The 26,772-nt window shown below is 37.5% G+C and overlaps 1 protein-coding gene across 1 annotated transcript in view; it reads right to left on the reverse strand.

The window, feature by feature from the left end:
- Window positions 1–26,772, reverse strand: part of LOC149990326 (protocadherin-11 X-linked) — a 264,374-nt gene that overhangs the window by 227,511 nt on the left and 10,091 nt on the right. The window contains exon 2 of the mRNA XM_090264435.1: window positions 15,904–18,399. Within this exon, the coding sequence (XP_090120561.1) occupies window positions 15,904–18,399 (2,496 nt within the window). The remainder of the gene's footprint in view (window positions 1–15,903; window positions 18,400–26,772) is intronic.

A 26,772-nucleotide genomic window follows, 5' to 3' on the forward strand; every position in this document is an offset into this window, starting at 1 on the left:
ATGAAAGAACTCACATTATTAAAAGGACTGAAATGAATTTATGAAATAAATGCATCACTGGTCATTTTACTTCTCAGGAAAAAAAATAGCTAAATAGAATTGATTTTGCCAGAATTTGAATTTATTACTTCATCTTATAATTCAAATTAACTTACTAAACTGTACAGAAAGTAAACTTTTCATTACTCTCTAGGCTAGGCACCACTGAATTAGATTCAGTTTATAGTTTGTATATGCCTTAAGGCATCAATATATAGGGGATTACTATGTAAAAATTAGTTTGTTTTCCATTGTTTACTGAATGCAGGATATAAGTTTGAATTATTGAGCATAGAAGGGAGTTACTGCGGGCCCTGAGCAAACCCCTCTGGTACAATGTAGCGCATCTCTGGTCTGTCCACCGTTGTCCAGAACACCTCTAAGCGGCCCTCCTGCTCACACAGGGCTCGCATGCTGCCATAGGATTCATTCCCAGGACCCCTGGGCCGTGGCTACTTCAAATGCTCTGCCCATGGTTCTGCGCTCTAACACGCCCTGGAAGAAAATCCAAATGGCCCCTCAAAGTCAAAGCAGACCCGCACCAGGAAAGTGAAGCCAAGGGAATCAAATGTGCTTTCGTCGATGTAAGCCCCTTAAGCTAAGCTCTGGAAGGTGATGCACATAGATTATTCAGTAGGAAAGCTTTTAATTAGTGTTACTTTGCACTTACTCCCGGTAAAGGACAAAAATAAAACAGTCTATCAGGCTCGTTGAATGTATAACTAAGCAAGTTTTCAACATGCTGAGTTTCCATTATTAACTGCTTGAAACGTCCCTGGAAGTTAATGTCAGACGAGTTATAAGGAGTGGCTAATCGAGTTCTTTCAGAGAAAACGTACTTTGTTCCTTTAATGCTTCCAATAATAAGAGTTATTTTGATCCCACCCAAACTTTATTCTTTTTTTCCTCTCCCTTTAATGCTTGTTTTTCCTCTTCCTAATAGGCTTCTCCTTTTTCTCAGTAACTCAGTCTTTATGTCCAGGATGTGGGCTATAAAGTGCATGAAAACAGCAGTTTTCAAAAGCTTTCGTGAGGTCATAATGACAGGAAAAAAAAACACACATATTTTGCCTCTGCCTCCTTATTGATTTCTAACTAGGCCCATGTGTTAATACAATGGCTTAAAAGGGTGATTGTCTACAACTTGCAAATTTGAATCAACCCACATCACTCCTCTTCGGGCACTTCAAATTTCATTTGGAGACTGTGTGGAAGCGACACTCGGTCAGTGCTTGCCGTCAGCTGACCTGGACAGCTGCGACATTTGAAACAGGCAGGTGGTAGAGGTGGACTCCCCAGCGGACCGCTCATTAGTTAGAGTGCCGCCTCTCGCGGAGCCGCCCTGCTTCTGACCCGAGAGGCTTTCATGTGCGCCTGAGCAGTGGAGAATTACAGATCCCTACTGAACTGAAAAGTCATCTCTTCCTTCGTGTTCCCCAATTTGATGGCTCTCATTTTTGCAGGCTCCCTGAGAGCTAGACCCCTCCCGTGGTTGATAACATAGCCACTGTCCCAGTGGGAAGTAGTACCGGCACATGCACTTCTCTCAAGTGTGTGTTGTCCGGAATTCTAGCCTTTGGATCGTGATTCTTTTCCGTATTTGAAAAGAGAGAGGCAGAGTATCAGCGGTTGCTTAAGGAACTCATTTATCATGTGGCCATGGTCAATTTAAAAAGAAAATCCCCTACATGGATCTGTAAGAATCGGGTTAATTTTCCATGAGGTTTAATAAAGAGAAAATTCCCTTAAGTAATTGAGGCCTTTCCTTGATTAAAAGTGGAAAATCCACCATTAGTACAAATGGTGAGAAAATTCTGCAGTAAATATCCCCAGAGCAATATTCCCCAAACACACTTGAGACCCAGTAAAATGCCTCTTATCAACCACATTGTGATCCACACCAAGCTCATAATTATCTACCAGCATTTGATTTCTTCTTCCTCTTATGCTCCAAAGTTTAGATGCCAAGTAAACTTATATTCTTCTTGGAATATTAACATACATGCTTTGTGTCAGAAAATTATGCTTACCAATCAGCATTTTAAATAGCATTTCAATTAAAAATACATAGCTTTCTGCTTCTGCTGCCAGCTAGTAAATGCAAAGCACTATTCTATGTGATCACTCTTCAAGGTCAAAACAATACAGTGAGAAGTTTCAGGCAAATATTTTTAAAAATGTATTTCATCCCAAGAAAGGAAACTCAGTCTAAAAGATGGAAAGACTTAACAAAACTCACTGTGCCAGGAGTGACGTGGTCAGAACTAAACTCATGATTAATAGGATCTAAATTCAATGCCCCATTTTGTATACAACCCCCCAGCTTCACAGCAAGGATGGGTCACGGACACCGAGATTTTAAGCAACAGTGATCATTATAAGAATAATAACTGTGATGCTTCCCTAAACCCTCTGCCCCAGCTATGCATGCACACACACACGGGCACACCACTGTGACACTTAAGACTGACGGCTCCCTAGGAACTTCTTAGAAAGGACAAGACTCTAACTAAAATGTTGTAGTGAGATACCCTACTGAAAGCAATTGGGTAAACATGTAAGTAAGAATGAAATAGTAAGAAAGAACTCTGAGAAGAGAGCTGATTAACTAACTAGAATTAGGACTGAGTCAACAAATTTGGTTTCAACTACGTCTAAAAATTAATTAGTGGAATATCTCAAAGCATACTTCGTCTCTGAAAAACATCTAATTCTAGACATTAAAGGTAGCGCTCCTTTTATTGTAAGGCCACTTTGCTAGAGCAAGGCCAAAACAACAAAGAAGAATGAAAAAATAACAGTAAAAATATGATAATAAGACAAATAACAAGTTTAGATTTATACTCTTAACAAAACAAAACAAAACAAAAACAACCTTATAGTTTAGGTCTTTAACTCCTTAGAGTTTTCTGGATAATGACCTCAGTTCTAGATTTAAAGTGGGAAACCGGGAAAAGTTTGTTTTGCTAAGAAATGTATTATCAAGAATTCCAGAATATATATTGAGTTTTATGAATAAAATATTCCCTTACTAATTATGCATCATTTCCTCAAACTAGTATGATTCTAATTGAATACTTTATAGAAATACAATTTAATTCATATATTAAAATGCACATAGTTCATAAAGAAGATATTCTCATAAGCTTAAATAAAATGATTTGGTGCCTTCATTGCATAATGGTCCAAGATTTTATTAATACAAAATAGTATTAAAAATAAATGTATTGTCTCAAATCGCTATTTTATCATAAAGTTTAAAGATTTCCTATAAATTTCTTGATAATTTCAGCTCAAATTAGCTATAGTAATCCTAGAATAAAATTTTAAAACCTGTAACTTCTATAGGATGCTACTCTGCTCCATAATTTTTACTTTCTCTAGAAGAATACACTGCACAGATTGCATCTATTACAGTTTTGTTCTATGTTATAGAAGATAAGGTGACCTTGAGAAATGAGTTGCAAAGTGCAGCTTGCAGCCAGATCACAAAAGATCTTAAATGCCACATGAGGAAATGTGGCTCCTCTTCATTAAGTGGCCAGTGTGGAGCAGAGGATGACATTGTTAGGACTGACTATAAGAGGATGACTTTGTTGCCAACCCATTGCGTAAGCTGAAGAGGAGACAGCTTGGAACCAAGGAAATCATTTAGGAAATAACTTTAGTACTTAAGATAAAAGGTAATGAAAGTGTATGTTTTACTTCAATACAAAACATTTACAAAAAATAAGAAAACTACATGTAACTAATTCACACAGTTTTTAAGGCTTGACTTAAGATCATTTGAATTAAGGCTTAAAGTATGTTAAGTGTTGTTATCTGTATATTAACATCACCCTGCAGGACCATGTCTCCCCATGGCCACATCACCCCTGCAGCCATGTCTCCCGCAGGGCCACGTCTTCCTGGGAGGCCGAGAAGCGCAAGGCCACCAGTCTCTCCTAAAGCTGCATGATCAGGGCGGTGGCCGGTCTCTTCCAGGACGTGCGGAGCTGTCCCAAGAAGACGAGTTGATACCCAGGGCAACAGGGAAGCCGCTCTGGGCCTGGAGAAGATGCCCGCACAGCCCCCCAGCCCGGGAATTCCTGCAGGACCGCGTCCTGGATGTGCAGGAGAAGCCCGCCCAGAAGAGGGGCGACCCCTGGCTCACCTCCTGGGCGGGTGTCTCTTCCCACGGCTCCCCCTCAAGCACCGCCAGGAGCTGTGGAGCCCAGAGGCCCTCCAGGGGCCCCTGTGCACCCTCTGCTGCTGGAGCCCCACCCTGCGGCCACTAGGCGGCCTTTCGACCAGCCTGGAGCCTCTCCTAGGCCATGGACCACATCCAAACAGTAAAGCTTATTGCAGCAAAAATATAAAATAAAATAAAATAAAAATAGCTACACACAAATTGGTTAAATTAGGAGCGTAATCCAGAAACCAAATTTCTCCTATGTAACCTAAATGTCAGTATAAATAACTAAAGTAAAAATTCGTGTTACCAATATATCTCACCCGTTGCATTAGAAATTCATATCTATACCAAACAAACATCCTGTCTGCAGAAAGTTCAATTGGATGCCATTGTTTTTAAAGAACCAGTACGTTCAGAGCTTGTTCTGGGACTCACATAGTATTGAGAGTGGAGTTAGGCACAAGAGCAGCTTTGTTGTCCATGATATTTACGGTTTTCCAACTGACCTGCTCACAGCACATTACGCCCCATGGCCCGTATCTGCTAATAGTAAGAGCTTCCAGGATGAACACGGAGCTTGCCAACGTTATGGAAATCTTTAACAAGACTGCTCTAAAACATCATCTGCCTGAGCTTAAATGCATGAGTTAGTTTCAGAAGAGGCAAAACGAGTTGGAAACATCTACTTAAACTGGGTGTTGATACGGAGAGCAGAGGAGAAATTTACCAGACATGTGATGAGGTAGAGAGGAGGAACTTCAGAGTGAATCAGAGCTGTCGTCTGCTGCCGAGTGTGTAACTTCTCTGAGATAAGAACTATCATATGTTAAGGTGCCCAGCATACTTCCTGACATAAAACAGGTGCTCACCGAAGGCGGGGTCTCTTGCTGGCTTATCTCTAAAATGGTGAAACAAGACAGTATATCTCATAAAGGTTATAAGGAGTCCTACAGACCTGGGAATTACACTGGTCAGTGTAATGGAGCCAGAAGGGCAGAAAGCATTTTCAATAATTCAAGTACAACATATATCCGGGTCTAAAACAAAAATGTTACCATTAGAAGTACATAATCTTCATCTTCTTAGTTTTGTTTTTAAATTGCAATTAAAAGTTTTCTATTCACTCTATTTTAATATATTTGGAAATTGAATGTGTGTGTGTGTGTGTGTGTGTGTGTGTGTATTTCCATACAGATATAGATCTTTCTAGATGGAGATCTTTCTGGACTGTTAGATTTTTTTAGGCCACAGAGAACCCCAGGGGGTGGTATGTTTCGGCTGAAGGGCCAATAGTCGTCCTCATGAGAGATGGCAAGTGAAGAATGAGATACAAGTTGACCAGACTGAGGCGATATGAGCAAGGCATCCTGGTTTTAACCCTCTGGCTCTCAGGACCTCTTTCTGTTCTCCTGTTAGGCTTCTGTGGTTTTCAGCACCAGCACCTGCTCCTTGCATCTCAATGTCTTTTCATAAAAGACTCAATGACCTTGTTGCTTCAGCTCTGTGCAGGCCACACATCCCTCCCTGTGAGCGATGTAACTTCAGGAGAGCAGCTTATGTGAGTAACTAAACTGTACTCTTCACACAGTGCATATTTCCATGGCAATGAGCGCAGTGATCGCTGCTCAGGGAATGTGAGCGTTCGGGTGATCGGACTGAAGCAGATCGGAGTGTGTTATAAGGACAGGATGTTCAGAGAACTGTTTTCTAGGCGAAAAGGGGCCACACTGTTGAGAAAGTGTCCAGGTAACAGGCTTTTCTCTTACTGGATTGACATCGATAAATGAAAACACACTTATGCCCGCAGAATCTAGAGGACGGGCTTTCTCAGCAGGTCCAATGCGCCATATGACAGCCAGCCTAGCGCTGTAACACACAGCACACACCAGACCTACCAACAGAAGAAGGGAAATGCTGACATGTCGACTTTCAGAGTTTTGTCTCACGTGCGTTTCTCTCCACGGAAATAAGGATGTGCCAGGAAATTGGCCATTTCCCACACAAGCACTAGGACAGTCATGGTAGGCACAGCGCGGAGGCAGACTTGGCACCTAACCACGGTATTTAAGTTATAGTCATTATACATAGGGTGGTCCCTAAGCAAGAAATCAGAGTAAAAACTGCTCTTCTGCTCTATCAGACTAAACAAGAGCGAGCGAGGTGTATGTTATGAGCACTAATCCTGACAGAGGCGCTCAGCAAAAATGAAAAATGTCAATAGTTGCTTTCATTTGGTCTGGGATGGTTGGAAAATTCTCAGTAACTTTGACAGGTAAATAAGCACAAGTTATCCACTCGTGACGATGTGCATTCCCTTCACAAGATGAGGTGAAATAAATAGTGAATTTTTGTAAACCATCATCAGTTTACATGAAGATGTTTTGTAGTGACGTAGGTGGCCCGGCCTCCTGATGTAAGACTGCTGAGCGCTTGACCTTAGCCACAGTGGAGAAGCTAACACTCTTGCCCCAAGCGCCCAGCAAAGAAGAAACAGTCTCGCAAGCCTGGCCCTTCATTCCTCCCTCCCTGCAGGCGTTTGTTTGAGTCTCCAGCAGAGAAGCAACACATCACGAGCCACACCCACCATCTCTTTTCAGAAAGGTGCCGACATATGTAATGTAGTTGCACAAAAACAAGATCCGAAATTATGCAAAGAATATAAACCCTGTAACTATTTGGCTGCTTGGCAAAGATATAAAAGAGAAACTCACCAAAGCAAAACCCTAATCTCCAAGGATGTTTCCTGCAGACAACTTACACTTTTCTCTAATGAGGGCAAAGGGAAAAGGGCTAATTTAAATAAGAACGACGTGGTTTATTTTTATCTCATCTATCTCTAGGAAGCAGCTGGTGTACTTGCTTTCATTACGTGTGCCAAGGGGTACATTCCTTAAAGATGTGTACCTTACACACACACACACACACACACACACACACACAGACACACACACTTCTCAGTAGGGATGCTTGGTTTCTAAATTTTCAAGGTAACCCTACTATGTTGTAATTTGGGCATTGTATATATTTGACATACCATGCTCTTCTTCATCAGTTCCTGTTTTCACTAAATTCATAACTTTGATTTTCAGCATGGAGGGAAAGAGATCAAATGGTGTCATCTTAGTACTTAAGTGGCAGGATTTATGTACGTACAAGCACATTTTAACCCAAGTGATCCATATTTGTTTGTTATAATTCACTCTCGAAAACGTTCCTGGATAAAGACCAAAACATGTTATTCTTGTCCTGTTTTTCCTTTGAAGAAATGTCACCCTGAGATGCTTCTTTCCTTAAATGCCTATGAAAAAGTATATAGTCTCTTTGCATGTGGACTACATTATGATCAACGAATGGATTGTTCTTCTTTTGATACTTTCTATTTCAACTGCAACACATGGACAGGAAATATAACGAGAATCAAAATATCTAAGGTAAATGCTTAAAAATCTTTCTTGGATGAATTAAAAATGACATTGCATCAATTTTCTGTAAGTAGTTTCCAGAAACTAATGTATAAAAGGTTATATGATCTAGTCATTTAGTCATTTAGTCTAAATTTCAAGAAACTAGGAATGAATACTTAATACATACTTACGAGGTAAATTATAAGTGATATCTACATGCACACGCACTGAATTATTATGATAAAAAAAAGAGAGGTTTTGTATTTTCTCAGTTTGGTATGCTCTTATTTTTTCTTTTAGTGTTTTTTTTCCCCTAAACCTGGTATACTCAGGGAATTTCTACACTAGAGAAAATGAAACTTTTTTTTGGAAAGATTTTTAAAAGCATCTCAGTTAAACTGCCCAGCTTAGAGGCTTTTTACACTAATAGTAAGCAGAGGAGAACCTAGAATGAGTTTGAGAAATATTTCACTGATCTCATTTGAACTCATGGTAAACTCCATTACCTAGCATGTTCTATGAAATACTGTGCTTAATAAATGACAGCATATTACCAATATTCAAATAATTTAAGGACAATAAAGTACGCAAAACTAAACCTTAAGTAAATTTGAATCACTTCATTGCTTTGGATTAATTGCAAAACACCACTTAATACAACACAAATAATGAGTTATACCTTGAAATTGTACGGTGTTAATGTGCTAAAAATTATTTTAGGGTTCTCCATGATGTTAATGAATTTGGTAGCCTCTCCTGACAAAAAGCACTTCAAAAAAATATCAGAAGAGATGTTATTGAAGTCCGGAAACAACTTTATTTATAGATATTCACTTAATACAGATTACACACACTTTACGCACTGAAATTACATCAAATATAATCAGTTTTAGTACCTACATGTATTTCACTTGAAAGATGCTTCATAATATTCATTACAATTTATTTACACAAAAATTTTTCATTCTTTTTTAAAATTACAGCTACAAATAACAAAGCGAAAACAAAAATTTAAAAATGACCATTGTGAATGACTTTGTACCATAAATCTTCATATTTCTAATGTTATACAGCTTTTTTTTAAATTGTTGTTCTTAGTACTAGAGTATTATTTAAAAGTAGATTTATTAAAAGAAGTATTATTTAACATTTTCTCAACCGAGTATTAAGATAAAAAGAATAAAAATGGTTTTTAACTGCATTTCAAAGAGAATAACATTTTATGAGGTATATCAATGAATACCTGATAAATATAAGGCTGCAGGATAAGGGAGAAAAGTGCAAATATTTCTAGACCATCTATGAAAATAGTCCATTTTTACTATTACATCAATTTGACTATCTGAAACTTAATGGAGTGTGATTTTTTTTCACTTGACCAAAAATTTGACACCTGATTCAATAGCACCTGTGTATGTGAGCATAATTAAATATAATGAATCACTTTAAAGGGACAGTTAAAGTGATTTTAGTTGGGAATATCTAGAATATGAAAAGGTGAGAGTTGGACATAATGAAATAACTTGGTTGTCTGTTCTAAGACAACATTTGACAGAAATTTAGTCAGCATTCTTTTTAACTAAAAAGGTTTTTCTTCACCCAGACTTGATATTTTCACTGAGGGGAGGTTAGTATGCTTCTCTTACACTATCAGCTAATCAACTATACTATTACATGAATTTGCCCAATCATACATCTATAAAAATAAACACTATGTATAATAAATAAGTCAATTACCACTGTGGAAAAAGTTTTGCATGTATAATTTATCATATGCAAATAATAGAACATTTCTGTAATTTTAAAGTGTACCACTTCCAAAGGTTATAGAACCTTTAAATAGAAATACTAAGTAAGTTATAAAGAAAAAACTTGCTGATATCACTTGAAATAAAATCAAATAATTTAAAAATACTTCATCTAAATTCTATCTATAATGTCCTAAGTTTGCTACAACAAATGTGTATTGCACATGCAATAAAATTAAAAGCCTATGGCTACTCTAGAATTTTAAGAGTCTACTTACAACTTTAAATAACCACAGAAAACCATGGATAAACCCCCATAACGCATGCAAAACAAGTTGCACAATAGCTCTTCTTAAGAATAGTAATTATACACAACAGTACAGCTTTGGAGTATCACAGCACCTTTGAATATGCTAGAAACCTAAATTTAAATACTTAAAATAGAGAAATCTAAGCTTCAGAAAATCTAAGGAAACACGCCTGTTTCAGAGGAGTAAGCATTACTGAATTACAAAATCAAATTAAACAGGGTTGAGTGCGGGCAACAGAAGAGTAAAATGAGGCCGTATTATTTTGAGTTGAAATGAAGGGAGTAGTAAAACTATAGCCGAAACACATGCTTGATTGATTAAATCTACATTCAACTTTTAAAAATTATCGTAAAGTATGTGCGTTGTCATTGATAAGTGCATGGTGCGGTCCCCAAAGAGATTATATTATATTAAAATTATATTATATTATATTACATTATATTATATTAATTAATGGACAGAATTAAAATTGTTTATAAATTTTAAAATTTAAATCCTTCAAAATAAAAATAAGAACTGTAATACCTTGACTAGCTTAGTTCTAAAATTAAACTTTTATATTTAAGGTAAAATGAGGGAATTTTTTTTTCTATGTATGCACTGTGGATTTTAATCAAAAGAAAATTATACTTTTCGAGTGCATGCAAGAGCAAAAATATACAATACAGTTCATCAATTAGATCATGTACTTATTACTCAATAGATGAAGTTCACTAAAACTTTCTTTCAGAAAAAATCTATGAGTACTAGTGTGAAGATTTGCTTTCCTTCTGCCCTCAGAGCCAGAGAGACCATCAGAGTCTATTAATGCCAGGGCAAAGGATGGGAAGGTATAACAATTAAATTTAAAATGGCACTAAAGAAACTGCTAAGAAGGAACCCTCATTGGTTTATACAGGTAAATATTTTAGCCTCAAAGAGCAGGAATAAATTTGAATTTAGAGGTTTGCTTCTCTTAGAAGTTGGATTCTGAGAAATACAGATTCCAAAATGAACTTTCCATTTTTATCTTCTGCAAGTATGGCACCCACTAAGCTATCAAGTGATGGTTTTGAGAACTTTGGGATAGCTATTTCAAGCCGTTTTCATCTGCGTCAGGAGCTTGCCTTAATACAGTCCTATTTGAAAGTGTCCCTGAAGCAGGAGCAGAGAAATCAGAGAGGTCACAAGGATATACATGCATTTATATAATAATTACATAGCATGGTCATGAAGCCACCATAGTTTATTATGGGGCATTTGAAATACTGATTCATTTTCTTCTGTACCATTTTATTCACAATTAAATCAAGACTGGATTTCGGAAACTCATGCTATTACTACAACTTGGTACCTGCAAAGCACTGACTCTAGACACCTCTGAGTTGGCTGTTTGGGCATTCCTTGGAATCATGAAAATTAAGCTCATAATACTTAGTTTATCAGGACAAAGTGGAAAAGGAATTATAAAGTTATTCTATGGGAATAGCTTTCACAAAGGTAAGTTTTAATTTTAAATATCTTTCCACAACAGCTGTTTATGAATATGTTAGATGATACTGTAACTCACATGACATTTCTCATTACCAGTACAATAGTTGCACTCACGGTCATTATAACTAAGCAGTGTTTAAAAAGCCAGAAACCAAGTGTGTTTAAGAAAGATGACATTATTGGAGGTATGAGGAATTCTGTATTGCGTAAATAGGAACACTAAATTTTAACTGAACTATTTAAAATATTACCTGTCTATCAGCATGCAATAACTACACTCCTTTGAAATGCTAAATATAGCATAGACTTTTTCTAAATACCTTTACATCAAAGAACACTTCGAATAATACACTAATTTAATGTACAGACATAATTGACCAAATCCTATTCACACTTTCCAAGGTAAAATGATACACAATGAGGCATTTGAATGAAAATCCAGGAAACATGTGTTATGTCTTGATTATAAGGGTTCTTTATATACTCCCTTTATGTACCAAGAAATAATGTTTTTTTTTTTTAATTCTGTTAATAGTGTTAGTAACTCATAAGCAGGTTAAAGAATACAGCAGAAAATTGGACTCGTCATTCTTTCCCCAATAAAATATAATTTATATCCAATTTGAAGCATTTACCCATTTGTGTAGGAAATGAATTAATTGACATACAGTAAAAAAAATGAGTTAATTTTAAAGGGCAAATTACTCAAAGTGATGAAATATATTCAGTAATTTAATGCCAAAGAAATTAAATAGCTCTATTTAGATATGACTCTAGTACCTTATATTTTCCTAGGCAGTTTCAAAATGGATGAAGTCTTTTAAAATATAGTATCTAAATCCTTGTTTCTACTCTCATATGACTGGAGTTATGTTTCATTACACAAGAAACATCAATACTTTTTTTCAAAATACGCAGGAGTATAACATTACATTCCCTTCTGATAGATAAAATTAAATTTTTTCCAGTATTTATAGAAAAAGGAAACATGATTAGAACAAAACTGATTTTCAATGATTAAAGTAGTGGAACATGATTACAATCTGCATGAAAAACCCAATGAGATTATATATAATCATCCAACTTTTAAGCACAGCGATGGGTAATTGTAATTGCATCAGTGACAATTAACTAAAGTGTTTGTTGTTGTTGTTTGTTTGGGTCCGAAAAAAAACCTCTGGCCCAGCTTCACTTCCAAACTCCCTGAGACGACACTTAAACTCCTCAGCAATCAGGACATGTAACTCCACGTTTCATGACTGATGTATTAACCACCAGTTTGCACACCGAGGCGGCGATACATCACATCGCAATCACTGACATTCAGAGCAAGCCAAGGGGGAAGAGGCACGATCAAACGGTTTTATCACACTGCACTGTTTCTTCCCAAAGTTTTCAAATGGTCATTGCTAAATGGCGGCTGCAGGAAGCACGCGGGTCAGTGGGGCATCACTGTGAGGGTGCTTTTTGGTTTGCTTGCCTCTCTAACTGAAAGTGCCAACGACAAAATTAATGCTCTTAACCAAATTTTGAAATCATAAACTATTGGAATTTTTTGGAAGGGGAATGAAATTATGTTGTTCCTAGAAAGTTACATCTCACTGCAGATTTCAATAACTGATGTCCTGGAATGAGTCTAGGACAAGAGAAATAACACGTTATCAAAATCAGATGGCTGCGTTCTCAGAGCCGTAGCTGCCAAGAATGCCACATGGCTAACATTCACGTCACTGAAACACAGATGCACAAGAGCTAATCCCCTGGATTGAGCAAGAGTGAGCGCCAGTTCGATTCCAAGCTAACTCAGACTCCGGCTCCCATTTAAAACCCACGTGCAATACCTACAGGCAGGGTTGCATCCTGTACAGCCTGCCAGCCCTCCCGCCGTTCTTTCTACCTCATTTCTGAAACTACAAGACTATTCCAACTTCAATCACAGAGCCCTGGAAGCAAAGTACCTCAAATCCACATCCGAGACAGTTGACTGGTATTATACTTAGAAAGCCCTCTAAAATTATATTTTCACTTTTATTTACTTCTAGTTTATAAATGTATAGTCTTCACAATATTTTAATGCTAGATGTGTGGGAAGCAATATTTGGTTTTGGCAGTGGATCTCTTTTAGAAAACAATCATCAAAACGGATTCTAAAATGGTGTTACTTATCGGTTTGTTCGAGTCATACCAAGCAAAAGCTAGCTGCTTGTTCTGAAAGATGTTAGTTGGATATAAATTGTAGAATCATGTTTAAATTTCCTGTTTTTCATTTCCACTACAATATATACAAAGTGCCTTCCAGGATACTTCTAAAAATCTGTACCGAAGGGGAGCATCATATTCTCCCAGTATAAATGGTTTTATGCAATAGAAACATTTCTATCTCAGAAATGTTGCATATATTTCCCTGAACATCAGTGCCATAAAAATTAGAGAACATATTTAATTTCCTTTTAAAACGTGAAATTTCTGACAAATGCCCTGATACCTTACAGATAGAACCACTTCATTTCTTCAAATTCACTTTCAGGTAAGTCATGAGTTAAATGTAAATATAATCATAAACTCTGCTTTGGAAAATGCATCTCTTACTTTGTTTGAAATCAACTGGGATGTTTCTGCCTTCTGATAACAGTAATAATTTTATTCCACTGTCAAAATTTCCTTAAGGAACAATGAATTTTTATTTTATTGGTTGACATTTTCTCCTATTTTGTGTGACATTTCTTTAAAAAGAAGACATCTACTGCATTTGAATTTTTAAATGCACTAGTTCTTTTTCAGCTTTGCTTATCTTATTAGCATTCTGCAACATCAGTGACTATAACCTGCTTCTCCTGGTACTAATGAGAAATTAAAGACTATATAGATAGGATAAAGGACATTGTAAGTATATCACAAAATATAAGGAATCACATTATTTTTAATACCATTTTAATCTGCCTAAGTTCTTCAATTCACGTCCAGGAAATATTTAGTCATCATTCTGAAATAACTTTGAACCAAAGACATAAAATATAAAATTTGCCTTTGTTTCAAGATGTAAAGAAATAGAATAAGCCATCTGAGAACTCACTAAGTCCTTTAGCTAATAAAAACCTAATGATAACCAAAAACTTATTCTCATGAACATTTATTTTACATATTTTGTTTATCTCATGAAGATATCTGGGCTATGTTTAAGAAAATGTCTCTTCGCTAAATGAAATAAAATGCTATTGTGGAAAAAGTTATTAATTGTGTTGCATTTTAAAATATTACAGCATACCCCCAAAATAAAAGGAGGGTATTTGGGAAATACTTCAATTTTTTTCCCTTCATCCATACTTTGCTTAATGTACATACTCAAGTTAAATAAATCTATCTCAGAACCATGCCTCCCGAAACAGGTGAAACCACAACTTACTCTCTTAAGAGACCTCCTGAGCCAATCTATTAAAAATGATGATATGCAAATGTAATTCCCAAGCATCACCTTTTGTAGACATTTGTGAGTCACTCATTTAGTCCAGGAACAAATGTTATTAGGGTACACAACACAAAGTGTTGTTCATAAAGGATACTTCTCTGTTGATAAATGTTTCCAAGAAACAGAACAGTAGCAAGGAAAATCAGACAATAAGAGCGTGGTTTTCAATGGTTAAATATAAACAAAAACACACCCTGAGGACACATCAGGCATCTATTGTATTTATCACCCCCATCTAAGATCCATTGAAGTAGGAAAATATGGGCTCGTTCACATTGGAGAAATAGTCCCTGCCCTGTAAACTCATTAAAAGCATAACAGAAAGTCTCTACAAAGAGAACCATGGACCAATAGCAACAAACATGTATCCACATCTTAATTAGCATCTTACCTTCACTGTGTGCTTAAGAGAGAAAAATGAATGTTATTGTATAATTAAACTCTGTATAGCCTTGAATAGTTTCAAAGACTTTGCATCACTGACAGAGATGAGGCCCCTCTTTAACAGTAAGACAGACAATAATAAAGTCAACAAGTGGCATGACTTTGAGAAAAAAATTAGATAAATTCCATCCCTTGACTTTATTGAGGAAATAACCTCATTTAAATCATTTAAGTACTTACAAATTGCTAGGCAACTTTTCATTCATTTCTCTTGTCCATGGGATGCATATAAAAGAACAGTGTATAAAGTTTTCGCACATTTATTTTGAGTTTTCAATTTTTGTATACAGATTTCTTGGGTCTTAATATAACCCTATTTTCCTTTGGACCCATTAGAGAAAGCAAGTATATTTCATTTTTCATAAGTCATTATCTTTCAAGGATGTAGCCTGAAGGGCTCTCAACTACTTTCATAAATATGCAAATACTTAAATGAATATCTAAAATAGAGTTCTGATATCTATTTGATTCTCCGGCTTGAAGATGAGAGTGATTAGGGAGACTTCACTTTTGTAATCCCATTCCTGTTACATGGTGTGAAGGCAGATCTTAGGAAGCAGAATAATGTGAGCACCTGACCTGAAAATGATACTCTGCTGTCTACAGACAACCGTGGCCCTGTTACAATCATAGTTCTGACCACAGTTTCCTACAATCAAGTTATTTGTTCTCATATTCCACCCAACTTAAAATGAGTCTATATATTTATTCAGATACTTCTGCAGAGCATGATCGTTTGATCCCTTGTTGAGCTAATAGATTCTGTGAAGTTCTACTTTAACTTAAAGTAACTAAAACAATAAACTAAAGTTAAGAAGCTTAGTTAGAAAGTGGGAGTACCTACCGGTCTGGTGTGCACAGACACGGGGGTCTTGAAAGTTGTTACCGGAAAGCTGCACTCGGAAACGCTGTAGGGGTCAGAACTGCTGGATGAGCACTTGGAGATGGAGTCACAAGCCACGAAGGTGTTGTCAAGAGGCAGCTCCTGGATAATGTGGTGTTTGGCGTTCAGGGGCGTTTCCGGCTGGATCTGGAAGGCAGGCTGTGGAGAGGCAGACTTGTAGTGCCGGGCCAGGTCAGGGCTCTCAGGCTTGAAGGTAGTTGGTGTGGTGCTCCAGTTGTACTTGCCCATGGTTTGCTCCTCCAGCTCAATGGGAAGGTCCAGAGTGACGCTGTTTCCATCATTGTCAGCGTCATCGGCCTTCGCTTCCTCAATAGTGACAAAGTTAAGCAGCAAGTTCTTAGGGGGTTGCTTCTTCTTCTTCTTCTTCTTCTTCTTCATCATTATCATCTGCCTATTTTCTGGGTTTGGAGTGACCCACTCAGAATTCTGCTTGTTTTTCTGAGCAGCCTTTAGGTGTGGTGACTGGTGGCAGCGTACTACGGCAGTGATGAAAATAACGAGGATGACAGTTATGGTGCCAGCAACAATGGCGACCATAATCTTGACATAGTCACTGGTTGGGGAGGGGGCATCAGCTGTTTCAATATTTTGGGTTACTGGTGTTTCAATGTTCTTGCGCACCAGCTCATAAATCAGCGTGGCGTTGGTCACGGACTCGTTCACGAACAGGTTGACAACTACAGCATTGGAGAGAGAATCGGGTTGTCCTAAGTCCTTAGCTTTGACTACCAGTCTGTGCAGACCCAGGTCCGCAAGAACACATTTCTCCTTCATGGTGATGTTGCCTGATGTCGGGTCAATTAGGAACAGGCCTCTTGTGTTGCCTCCGACGATGCTGTAATGAAGCTCCGCGTTCATGCCGGTGTCATTGTCAACAGCAACTACCGTGAAGACCACTGTGTCTGGGTCGGTGGATGGCAGAACCAGTTCAAAGGAGTAGTTGGAAGAAGGGACAAGAAAAACTGGCTTGTTGTCATTGACGTCGACCACATTTATGGTCACTTTGGCAGTTGAAGAGCGTGACACCCTGCCGCCATCCTCAGCCTTTACATAGAAAGTATACGATTCTTGTTTTTCTCGATCGAATGAAACATTCGGTCGGATGACACCAGTCTGTGGATCAATGGTGAACTCATCGTTCACATCTACGATGGAGAGAGTGACCGCAGAATTCTCACCATAATCAGGATCGGTTACAGTGATCAGCCCCACCGTGCCATGTCTGGGAAGGTTTTCTGGGACATAGAAGTTGTACTCACTGTGAGTGAAAATTGGGCTGTTATCGTTTTGATCCAGAACTGTCACTAAGACGGTGACGTTGGTGGTTAAGGGCGGAACCCCGTTGTCTGTGGCCAGGACCGTGAAGTAATACTTCTCCTGCCTCTCTCTGTCCAGTTTCTTCACAGCCGTCAGGATCCCTGTGCGATGGTCCAGGTTGAACTCGGCCGGAGCGTCAAGGCCCAGCAGGTAACTGACATCAGCGTTCCGCCCGGTGTCCGCGTCGGTCGCGCTGATCTTCGTCAGCTGGGAGCCCGGGGAGTTGTTCTCGGGAACGGAGACGCTGATGAAAGGCTGCGTGAACACCGGCGCGTTGTCGTTTTCGTCTCTCACTTTCACGAGGAGCATGGACGACTGGTTCAGAGGGGGCTTGCCGGCGTCCGTGGCCAGCAGCTTAATGGCGTACTCTCTCGTGGACTCGTAGTCAAGGTAGGCAGCCGTCTCCAGGAGGAACTGGTTGCTGAACACTGGCCGTAAGCGGAAAGGGACGTCGTGGTCTGTGAAGCACGTCACCCTGCCGTTGTGCTCGGCGTCCTTGTCCGTCACGGTGATGAGAGCGATTTTGGTGTTGAGCGGGGCGTTTTCGGAAAGCACCACGGTGCCGTTGACCGGATTGATGATGTACCTTATGTCGATCGATGGCACGTTATCATTGACATCTGTAACATTCACTAGCACCATGGCCCGCGCGGGGGTCAGCCCGCCGTCGCTCGCCAGAACCAGCAGCTTGTGGTTGGGCGATTCCTCCCTGTCCAGCGGCTCTTTGATCGTGATGAGCCCGGTGGTGGTGTTGAGGTGAAAGAGCCTCTTGGCGATGTGGGAGACGAGGCCGCTGAAGGAGAAGTGAATTTTGGCGTTTTCCCCGATGTCGGCGTCGGTGGCGTGCAGCTGCGTCACCGAGGTGCCCACGGGGGCGTTCTCGGGGATGCTGACCTCGATCTCGTTCTCCGTGAAGACCGGGTGGTTGTCGTTGGTGTCCGCGACGCTGACCTGCAGAATGGCGGTGCTGGATCTCTGAGGGAAGCCGCCGTCTTCCACCTTCACTTTCATGACGTAGGTGTCCTTCTCCTCCCGGTCTAACTCCTGTTGGACAATCAGCTGCGGCACCTTGTCTCCTTCGGGAGTTTCAATGACATCAAGCCCAAAGATACTTTGACCCTGGAAAATACAGAACGGAGCATTGAACTTACGTTATTATGTAATGAGACCACTTTTCAAGGTGTCCAACCCACGAGATCTACGATCAGCTCAGAAAGAGATGCCAGAAGACTTGAGTTCGATCTCCCAGCTCTGCCTATAGCCAATATTATGATGAAAAGCAAGTTACTTAATATCTCTAGGCATTACTGAAATTAGGAGTTTTGCTAGAAAGTGCTCTGAGGGATTTTAAGGTTGTATCGTTTTATGGTAGTGGGTGTAAGTCATTTATGTAAACTATTAAAGTTTTCAAAAAAAGAAGTATGTAGAATTTTTAAAAAGAACTGTCCTTAATTTTCACGTGGCGCATGAAGTTATGAGTGAATTAACCATGATTACTCAGTATGAACTAAGTATTTTACTGTAGATTCCGCTTGTACGGGATGCCTTTCAACCCCCAAAGTGTCACTCAAGTATGAAATATTCATCCAAGACAGTATCACATATATTATATCTAATAAATAGAGCAAAAGCCTTTGCTGAAGTGAGAAAACAAAACTCTAATAAAACTACAACCTTGTGTAAAATACACAGAATTTCTTCTTTCTTTTCTATGAGAACAGTTGCTAAAAGTAAAATTTTCTTGGAGAATAAACACGTCATTTAATTTTTTTTTTTTTTTGGTAAACTTTTTTTTTTTTTTCTGCTTGTACTTAGCTTCCAGGGTGACTTCAACTTACTTTTTTTTTTTTTTTAAATTTGTTCATTGTTTTTCTGTTACAGTTGTCCCACTTTTCCTCCCATTGCTCACCCCCATCCTGCTCACCCCTGCTCCCACACCCAATCTCCACCCTATCGTCCATTAAATGAGTAAGCAGAACAGATTGAAGTCACATGCTAAGATGTCCAATAAGAAACAATACCTATGGCATCTTCGTGCCCATGAAGTCAAATGATGGAAATCTCTATAGAACTGTTTCTGGTGGTTGGACCATCCAAGGAGGTTCAATCAATATAAAATTGTGCAATACTTATTCAGTACTCATGGGCTCTCTTAAATGCTGCTGCTTCTCAGTACACAAAGGGTCTCATACTCTTCACAAGTCTTTTAACTAGTCAAACATCTTAATGTTGATAAAGTCCAATTCATCAAAATAAATTGCACCTCATAAAAATTCATGTTACTTCTTGGCATGCCAGTAGGCTAAATGAGAGAAAATCAATGACAATTTAAGCAATGACAGCATTGCTATTAACACATTTATATTAAGAGAATAATTACATTTTTTATTACAGCTATAAAGAGAGTTATGAAGTATTTTCAGAGATTATATAAGGGGAAGCTAGCATATATAATATAGTATAAAAAGAATAATTTTTAGACCCAGTTATATAATTTATGACTACACTACATCTGGAAAAAATAACATGCTCATTTTAATTTTTAATTTTATGTATTTACGTTTGTATATTTTGTTTGTAGATTTACATTTCAGTCTTTTTAAAAATTCTTGTTTATTCTATTATAGTTGTCGCAAGCAAATGAAGGCACATTTATGTCTGTTGAAAAATCCAAGAACAGTATGTTTACTGCCTTTTAATTATTTTATGTGAAGTGGCAGTAACATTAAGAAATAAACTTTTCAAATTTTCTTGGTGACAATAAGATATACGTGTCAGAAAATGGATAATGTCCCTATTGCTCTTTTGTTGTCTACGACTGCTCTGTGAAATGCAATAGCAATTAGCCACAATTACTTAAATTTGCATCAATTAAAAGTAGATAAAATCTAAAAGCAGTTTCTCAATCTCACTAGCCACATTTCAAGTTCTCACAGCCACACATTGGTCATGGCTACTGAGCTAGACAGTGCAGACACAAATGATCTCCATGCCTACACAATGTTCTACCAAACTGTATTTTTCTACTATGTCATATTTTTCTTTAACAAAAAGCTACATTCATCATTCCCAGCAAAGACAACCTCCCACAATTGGTAGTTGTGTGTCTTCTGTCAGCCCACAGGAAGAGCATCCCAATTTTGAATTTAATAAGAAATTCTGTTCAGTCATGTGATTGCTGGTTTACATAATGATAACTTTCCATTGGCCAAGGAATTTGAGGAGGAGTTGCCCATGTGTAAGACAGCAATACTTTTTAATAAAGTTTAAGTCTGATGCCAATATGAGCTTACTACCATTCTTATTGAATGAGTAGTCCGAGGATGAGTCACACATGGATCCAACATCTGTCCTACCCCATGGAAGCTAGTTCCTGTAACATTCAGGCCCACATGAGCAATAAAGACCTGAAGCCCTGACATGAGCACATGGGGGAGCTGAAAGGGGGAAATAAAGATGTACTGATACGTCTCCTTAATTCACCACCTTGCTCATGGAGCATGGACAAGATTTAGGTACTGGTAATTGGCCGGTAGTATCCTCAATTCCAAACCTGCTAAAAATGACTCACCTTGTTTAGAAAGACAACCTCTACCTGAGAAAATCCTTGGACCACTTTCCCAAATGGCCATCCTGTGGTAAGAGCACTAGGTATCACTCTTGTGTGTGCATCACTCAGTAATTAATGAAGCCTTAATACACTAATGGATGTGACTCTTTGTAACAGCATCAAGCTTTGTTTACAGTTATAATCTCTAAGGACCTAGCACATACAACAGACACATTCAATAGGCATTTGTTAGATGACAAATGGAGGCATTAAGCAGGATAATTCCTATTCCAGAAGGCAAAACAGGAAAGGGAATAGTTTGATTGTTCTTATTTTTGATTCTCAGTCTGTGTAGGACTAGAAATATGCTACAATGGTTCACTTTGGTTTTTTATTTTTTATTTATTTATTATTTTTTTATCCTCACCTGAAACATCTTAAAAGACATTGATATTAAGTACACAAAATTGCCAACTCCAGTTCAGATTAAGATAAATTTAGGGACTTCTTAATAACCTCACGCAATGCAAAGGCTTAATCTCATTTGTAAATGATATGTCTTCCAAAACTCTGAACTGAGCTTTGCGTTTGCAAACCCAGGACAAAAACTGCTGAACTAAGCAACATGTTAAGCTCGTCTGAGACTTTCACATTTTTTGGTAGGGATTTGTAAAATCAAAGAAGAGAAAGTTGCTGTGGGATATGGATAAAACACATGCACTGCCAAATTAAAAGTCGTATTTTTGCTGATTGTTCTGGGAAAGAATTAACTGTTCCATTGTACCAGACTATAACATTGTTGACATATGCATGTGCAAGACATCAGTTCATTGCTTACTGGAAGGTAATAAATAACACAGCACTTCCAGAGCTATAAATCTGCTATGGTTGCCCAGAAAATGCATAGAGTGCCAGGAAGGACTAAAAATAGTTCCAAGGAGATTGGATTTTAAAACTGATGAAATAAAAGCTCTTTATTCTGTAGATTGAGGAACACTGGGGAAAGAGCTATCAAGAACCAACCAACCTGATTTGTTTTTTATTTTTAATTTTGTTCTTACTGTTACTAATATATTTTGGGGGCCAGAGAAACGCAGAAACATGGTTTCCAATGGACAAAACCACAGAGATATGGTTATTTTAGAAAATGGTAAGAAAATGAATTTAATACTCTCAATATCAACATGATGGGTACTATAGTAAATCACTTTCATTCCAATAAAAAGTGTCTTCATTTGCAATGGGTTGCCTAGAACTACTGGAGAAAATAGCAGCTGTCTTTTTAACTACTCAATATTATGGTATCATTTAGACTCTATAAATTATTTCTAAAATATTTATTTTGATTTAAAAAGGGCCTGAGCTGTCAGTCACATATTTGACAATAACCTTGAAGTCACTGAGTCCCTCCTTACTTTGAAGTTATGTAAGGTAAAGGCAAGTCATGTGTCTAGAAAACACTAACTTTTTTGAAATAAATAAACTTACATTTCAATATTAATATTAGTGATGCTAATTTTGGCAGAGCCACGCGCAAGTTTTAAGATGTCACATGGTGTTTATTTTACCTATTGTGATCTAACAAGGCCTATTTAGTAGAAGAGTGGTATTTGTATCATAGGGTCTTTCTTCTTTTTTTAGCATTGGTCCCAAAAAAATCAATTTCTTTCATTGCACTTTTTTCTCTATTTTATTAGATTTTTAACACTAGAACACTTAGTTTTTCCTCTTGGACAAAAGAGTAGGCACTCAAGAAGTTTTTTCAAAATGCTGATAGTTTTGGACTAAATTCTGTCTTATAGTGTAATCCTGACTTACTTCAGGATTTCTTGGATGACATATGATAAATGCCATCTATTACCTTTTTATCACAACAAAAAAGCAAAAATAAAAATTATATAATTATCTCAATAGATGCAGAAAAGCATTTGACAAAACTCAACATCCATTTTTGATAAAAACAAAAACTCTCAACCAATTGGGCACAGAAGGATATTACTTCTACTGGATAAAGGCTGTATATGTATATGACTAGCCCACAGCTAACAACATACTCAGTGGTGAAAAGTTGAAAGCTTTTCCTTTAAGGTCAAGAATAAGACGTGGCTGTCCACTCTCACCATTATTATTCAACATAGTACTGGAAGTCCTAGCCATGCCAATAAATCAAACAAACAAACAAGGAAAAGAAATAAAAAGCATCCAAACAGGAAAGTTTCTACTAAAACTGTCATTATTTTCAGATGACATGATACTCTATATAGAAAACCCTAAAGCATACACCAAAAATTAATAGAATAAAAATTCAGTAAAGTAGCAGGATACAAAATTAACATACATAAACCTTTCATATTCATGTGTACTAAGAACAAACAACCAGAAGGAGAAATGAAGCAAACAACCCCATTAACAATTCATCCAAAAGAGTAAAATAACAAGAATAAACTTAACCAAGGAGGTAAGAAAATTTACTCTGGAAACTATCAACACTGAAGAAAGAAACTGAAGGAGACACAAATGAATGTAAGGGTACCCTGCGCTCATGGATAGGAAGCATTAATAGTGTTAAAAAACCCAAACCAATGTGCAAATTCAATGCAATTCCGATCAAATTCCAATGGTACTCCTCTCAGAACTAGAACTGATAATCTTAACATTTATATGAAACCACAAAAGACCCCAAATAGCCAAAGCAATCTTGAAAAGGAACAAACTTGCAGGTAACAAGCTCCCTAATCTTAAAATAGACTTCAAGGCTATAGTAATCAAAACAATATGGCAGTGGCACAAAGCAGACACACAGATCAATAGAACAGAGAGCCCGGAAATAAACCCTCACTTAGTACGGTCGGCTACTCTCTGACAAACGAGGTAAAACTATTCACTGGAGCAATGACAGTGTCATCAACAAGTGGTGTTGGGAAAACTGGACTGACCCATGCAGAAAAAGAAATTGGACCATTTTCCTACACCATGAACAAAAATAAACTAAAGATGGTTGAAGACTTAGATATAAGACCTGAAACCATAGACCTCCTAAAAGAAAACATAGGAAGTGTATTATCTGACATCAATCTGAATGATATGTTTTGGACAAACCCCCTAGAGCAAGGGAAACAAAAAATAAACAAATAGGACTAGGATATCAAACTAAAAAGCTTCTGCACATTGAAGGAAACCTTCAAAAACAAAGGCAAGCTATCTATTACGTTTTTGGTGGCCATGTGTCTATGTAGAAGAATAATCAAACCACTTGATTATATTATTTAGAATAAGTGCTCAGATTGAAATGTCTTAAAGTGTTAAATTCATAATGTGACGAGCTGGAACAAAATCGATTTCATTGACGACATCAGAGCAGTTATATCCATGAGAACAGAAGGATACTGAGACAGAGCCATACATTAGGATTCTATTTTTTCAGTCTGCTCTTCACTTCGTTTGGAAAGCCAGATTTTTAAATTCAGAAGAAATATCTTAACCAAATGACTGAATATGCAATACATAAATTGAACAAGCCATAATTTGATTAATTCTAACTTCCAGAGAGGAAACCAATCATTTTTGCTACTCTGTATAATAATTTGGCGTTCCCTTTCTCGCTTGTTCCATTTGCAAAGACTAAGCAAGCTTTGTACTATAGACATACTCTTTAATACTAGACAAATGTTTAAATTACAAATTGGACTTGATCCAAGAAATTTTCATGTCTTCGATTGTAACTGAAAATATTTTCATCTCAGGAATGTGTTTTCCAGCACGTCATTTGAGTCACTAACTGCTTTTAATTGAAACGACGTGCAAAACAAACGCAATGTCACTCCGCATTGTTGTTCATCGGCTCTTTCTAGCAGCTGCTCTCTGGTGCCCAGGTTAGATGAGGGGTGATAGGGTAGTGAAAACAATGGTTTGCTTCTCTGTGGCTGGTGCTACAGGAATCAATCAGTGTCTTCAAAGTGACGCAGAAACAGGAAAAAACCTGTTAAATACAGTATTTCCGCCCTTATCCTCAAAGGATATGTTCCAAGGCCGCCAGCGGATACCTGAAACCACGGATAGCACCGAACCCGAAGCATACATTTTCCCCTATACCTACACATTCCGACAAAGTGTAACTCATACATTAAGGCCAGTAAGAGCTTAAGCGGGGGCGCAGTGATACCGCCGCAGTTCCCTCGGAGACCCAAGATGCCTACTGAGCTTGAATACACTGGACAGAGGGATAGTTCGCATCGTGCTACTCAGAACGGTCTGCAATATAAAACTTAGGAAGTGTTTATTCCTAGAATTTTTCGTGTGATATTTATGGACTGGGGTTGATCGTGGGTAGCTGAAATCACAGTGGTTTTCATTTTATATGGATTTCTTTATCAAAGGCCATTGCAAATCAGGGAATTGAATATTCCTTAGTTTGTAACGAAACATAATTATAATTTCCAGCTCCCTGATAGCCACATGCACTCATATTCATCCATATAACCAGTGACTTAAAAAAGGAGTATGTGCAACTAAAAGTAATCTGTAAAGTTCTGCGCTTAATTTATTTATAATCCATTAAATTGTTTTTTTTTTTATTTGTACATCCTTAGATTGTTTGGAACACCACTTTGTTCTTCTGTTAACCATTTAGTTCATTATAATTTCATTACTAAAAGCTAAGCTCTCCTTGTCCCTGGCCAAGCCATTTTTAATGGATGCTTCTAAACAAACTTTTGTCTTCCAAGGATAGTTTGGTCCCCTCATAAAGCCAGAAAATATACAAGCATCATGAACAGCTTGTCCTAGAAAATCTCCTGCTTAAAAAGTTATATTTAAAACCTACTAAATTTAGAATGATTAAAAATTTAAAAAGCTTAAAGTTATTATTGCATACTTATCCACAGAACCCACTACAAAAAGACAATAGTGATTCACCTACAAGAAATAGAGAGACAGAAAAGATTTCAGCTTGAAAAAGAAAAGGTAAGAGAGGAAACTGTATTTTTTAAAAAATGGCATGTGAATGGGATATAAAGAAAGCAATTCCAGATGGTCGAAGTTGTATATGAGAAAGAATTCACGTTGCCACAAGGAGGCAAAGACAAATGAGGAGAAGGAGACCTTTGAGTCAAGACATAGCTAAAGGAAGTAAATGGAAGTTTGTTTGTTTATTTTTAAGTTGAACTGGGTCCGAAATAAATGGGGAGCCGGTTACATTGATTGAGAAAGAGAATAATGCTGTTAGATTTTTCTCTGAATACATATATAAAATATGTATGAAAAGAGGGTTAGGTTGCAAAATAAGCTTTTAAAAGGGTATAAAGTATAATTTTAGAGAAGTTGGGGAATGCTATAAATTATCTTAAACTATACAGTTAAACCAGTAACTATTGTTTCTAGAATTCTTTTGTATAAAGCACTCGGCAAATTCCATCTTTTTCTTATTTTATTATGTCCTTCATGGTAGAAAAGGGCAATATTAATTTTTCTGAAGCTATGAAGACAAAATAATCCTATGTGTTTAATGGTAGAATGACCAATGCAAAATAAATTTTAACATAATAAATGTTTCCTCCTTAACATCGTTAGTGCAAAAAATAAAGTTTCTGTGACTGTTCTTGAGCCCCTTGCAGACAGTAACTATTTTTCAAACTTATTTTTATCCCTCAAGACTTTGTATACTGGGCACTCATTAAGTATATGTTAAATTTAGATGACGGTAATTAGACTAACATGTTAATAATCAGTTATTGTTTAAACTAAGACAATATTTAGTAAAACAGTTTCCCATTCTTTAGCATTTTACTCTATTCTATTGGAGAAGCTTAAAATAGTGAATTTTTCAGTTCAAAATAAGCTAGAGGGTGAGAAATGCTCATGAGACTGTCCTCCATAGAATAAAATTCCCGACTAAATGAGAGCTCAGGGGCAAATGTACCTTAGTTTACGTAGTCCAAAGCTTC

The sequence above is a fragment of the Furipterus horrens genome, unplaced genomic scaffold (assembly GCF_987537825.1).
Source record: "Furipterus horrens unplaced genomic scaffold, mFurHor1.1.pri manual_scaffold_17, whole genome shotgun sequence".
Taxonomy (NCBI): domain Eukaryota; kingdom Metazoa; phylum Chordata; class Mammalia; order Chiroptera; family Furipteridae; genus Furipterus; species Furipterus horrens.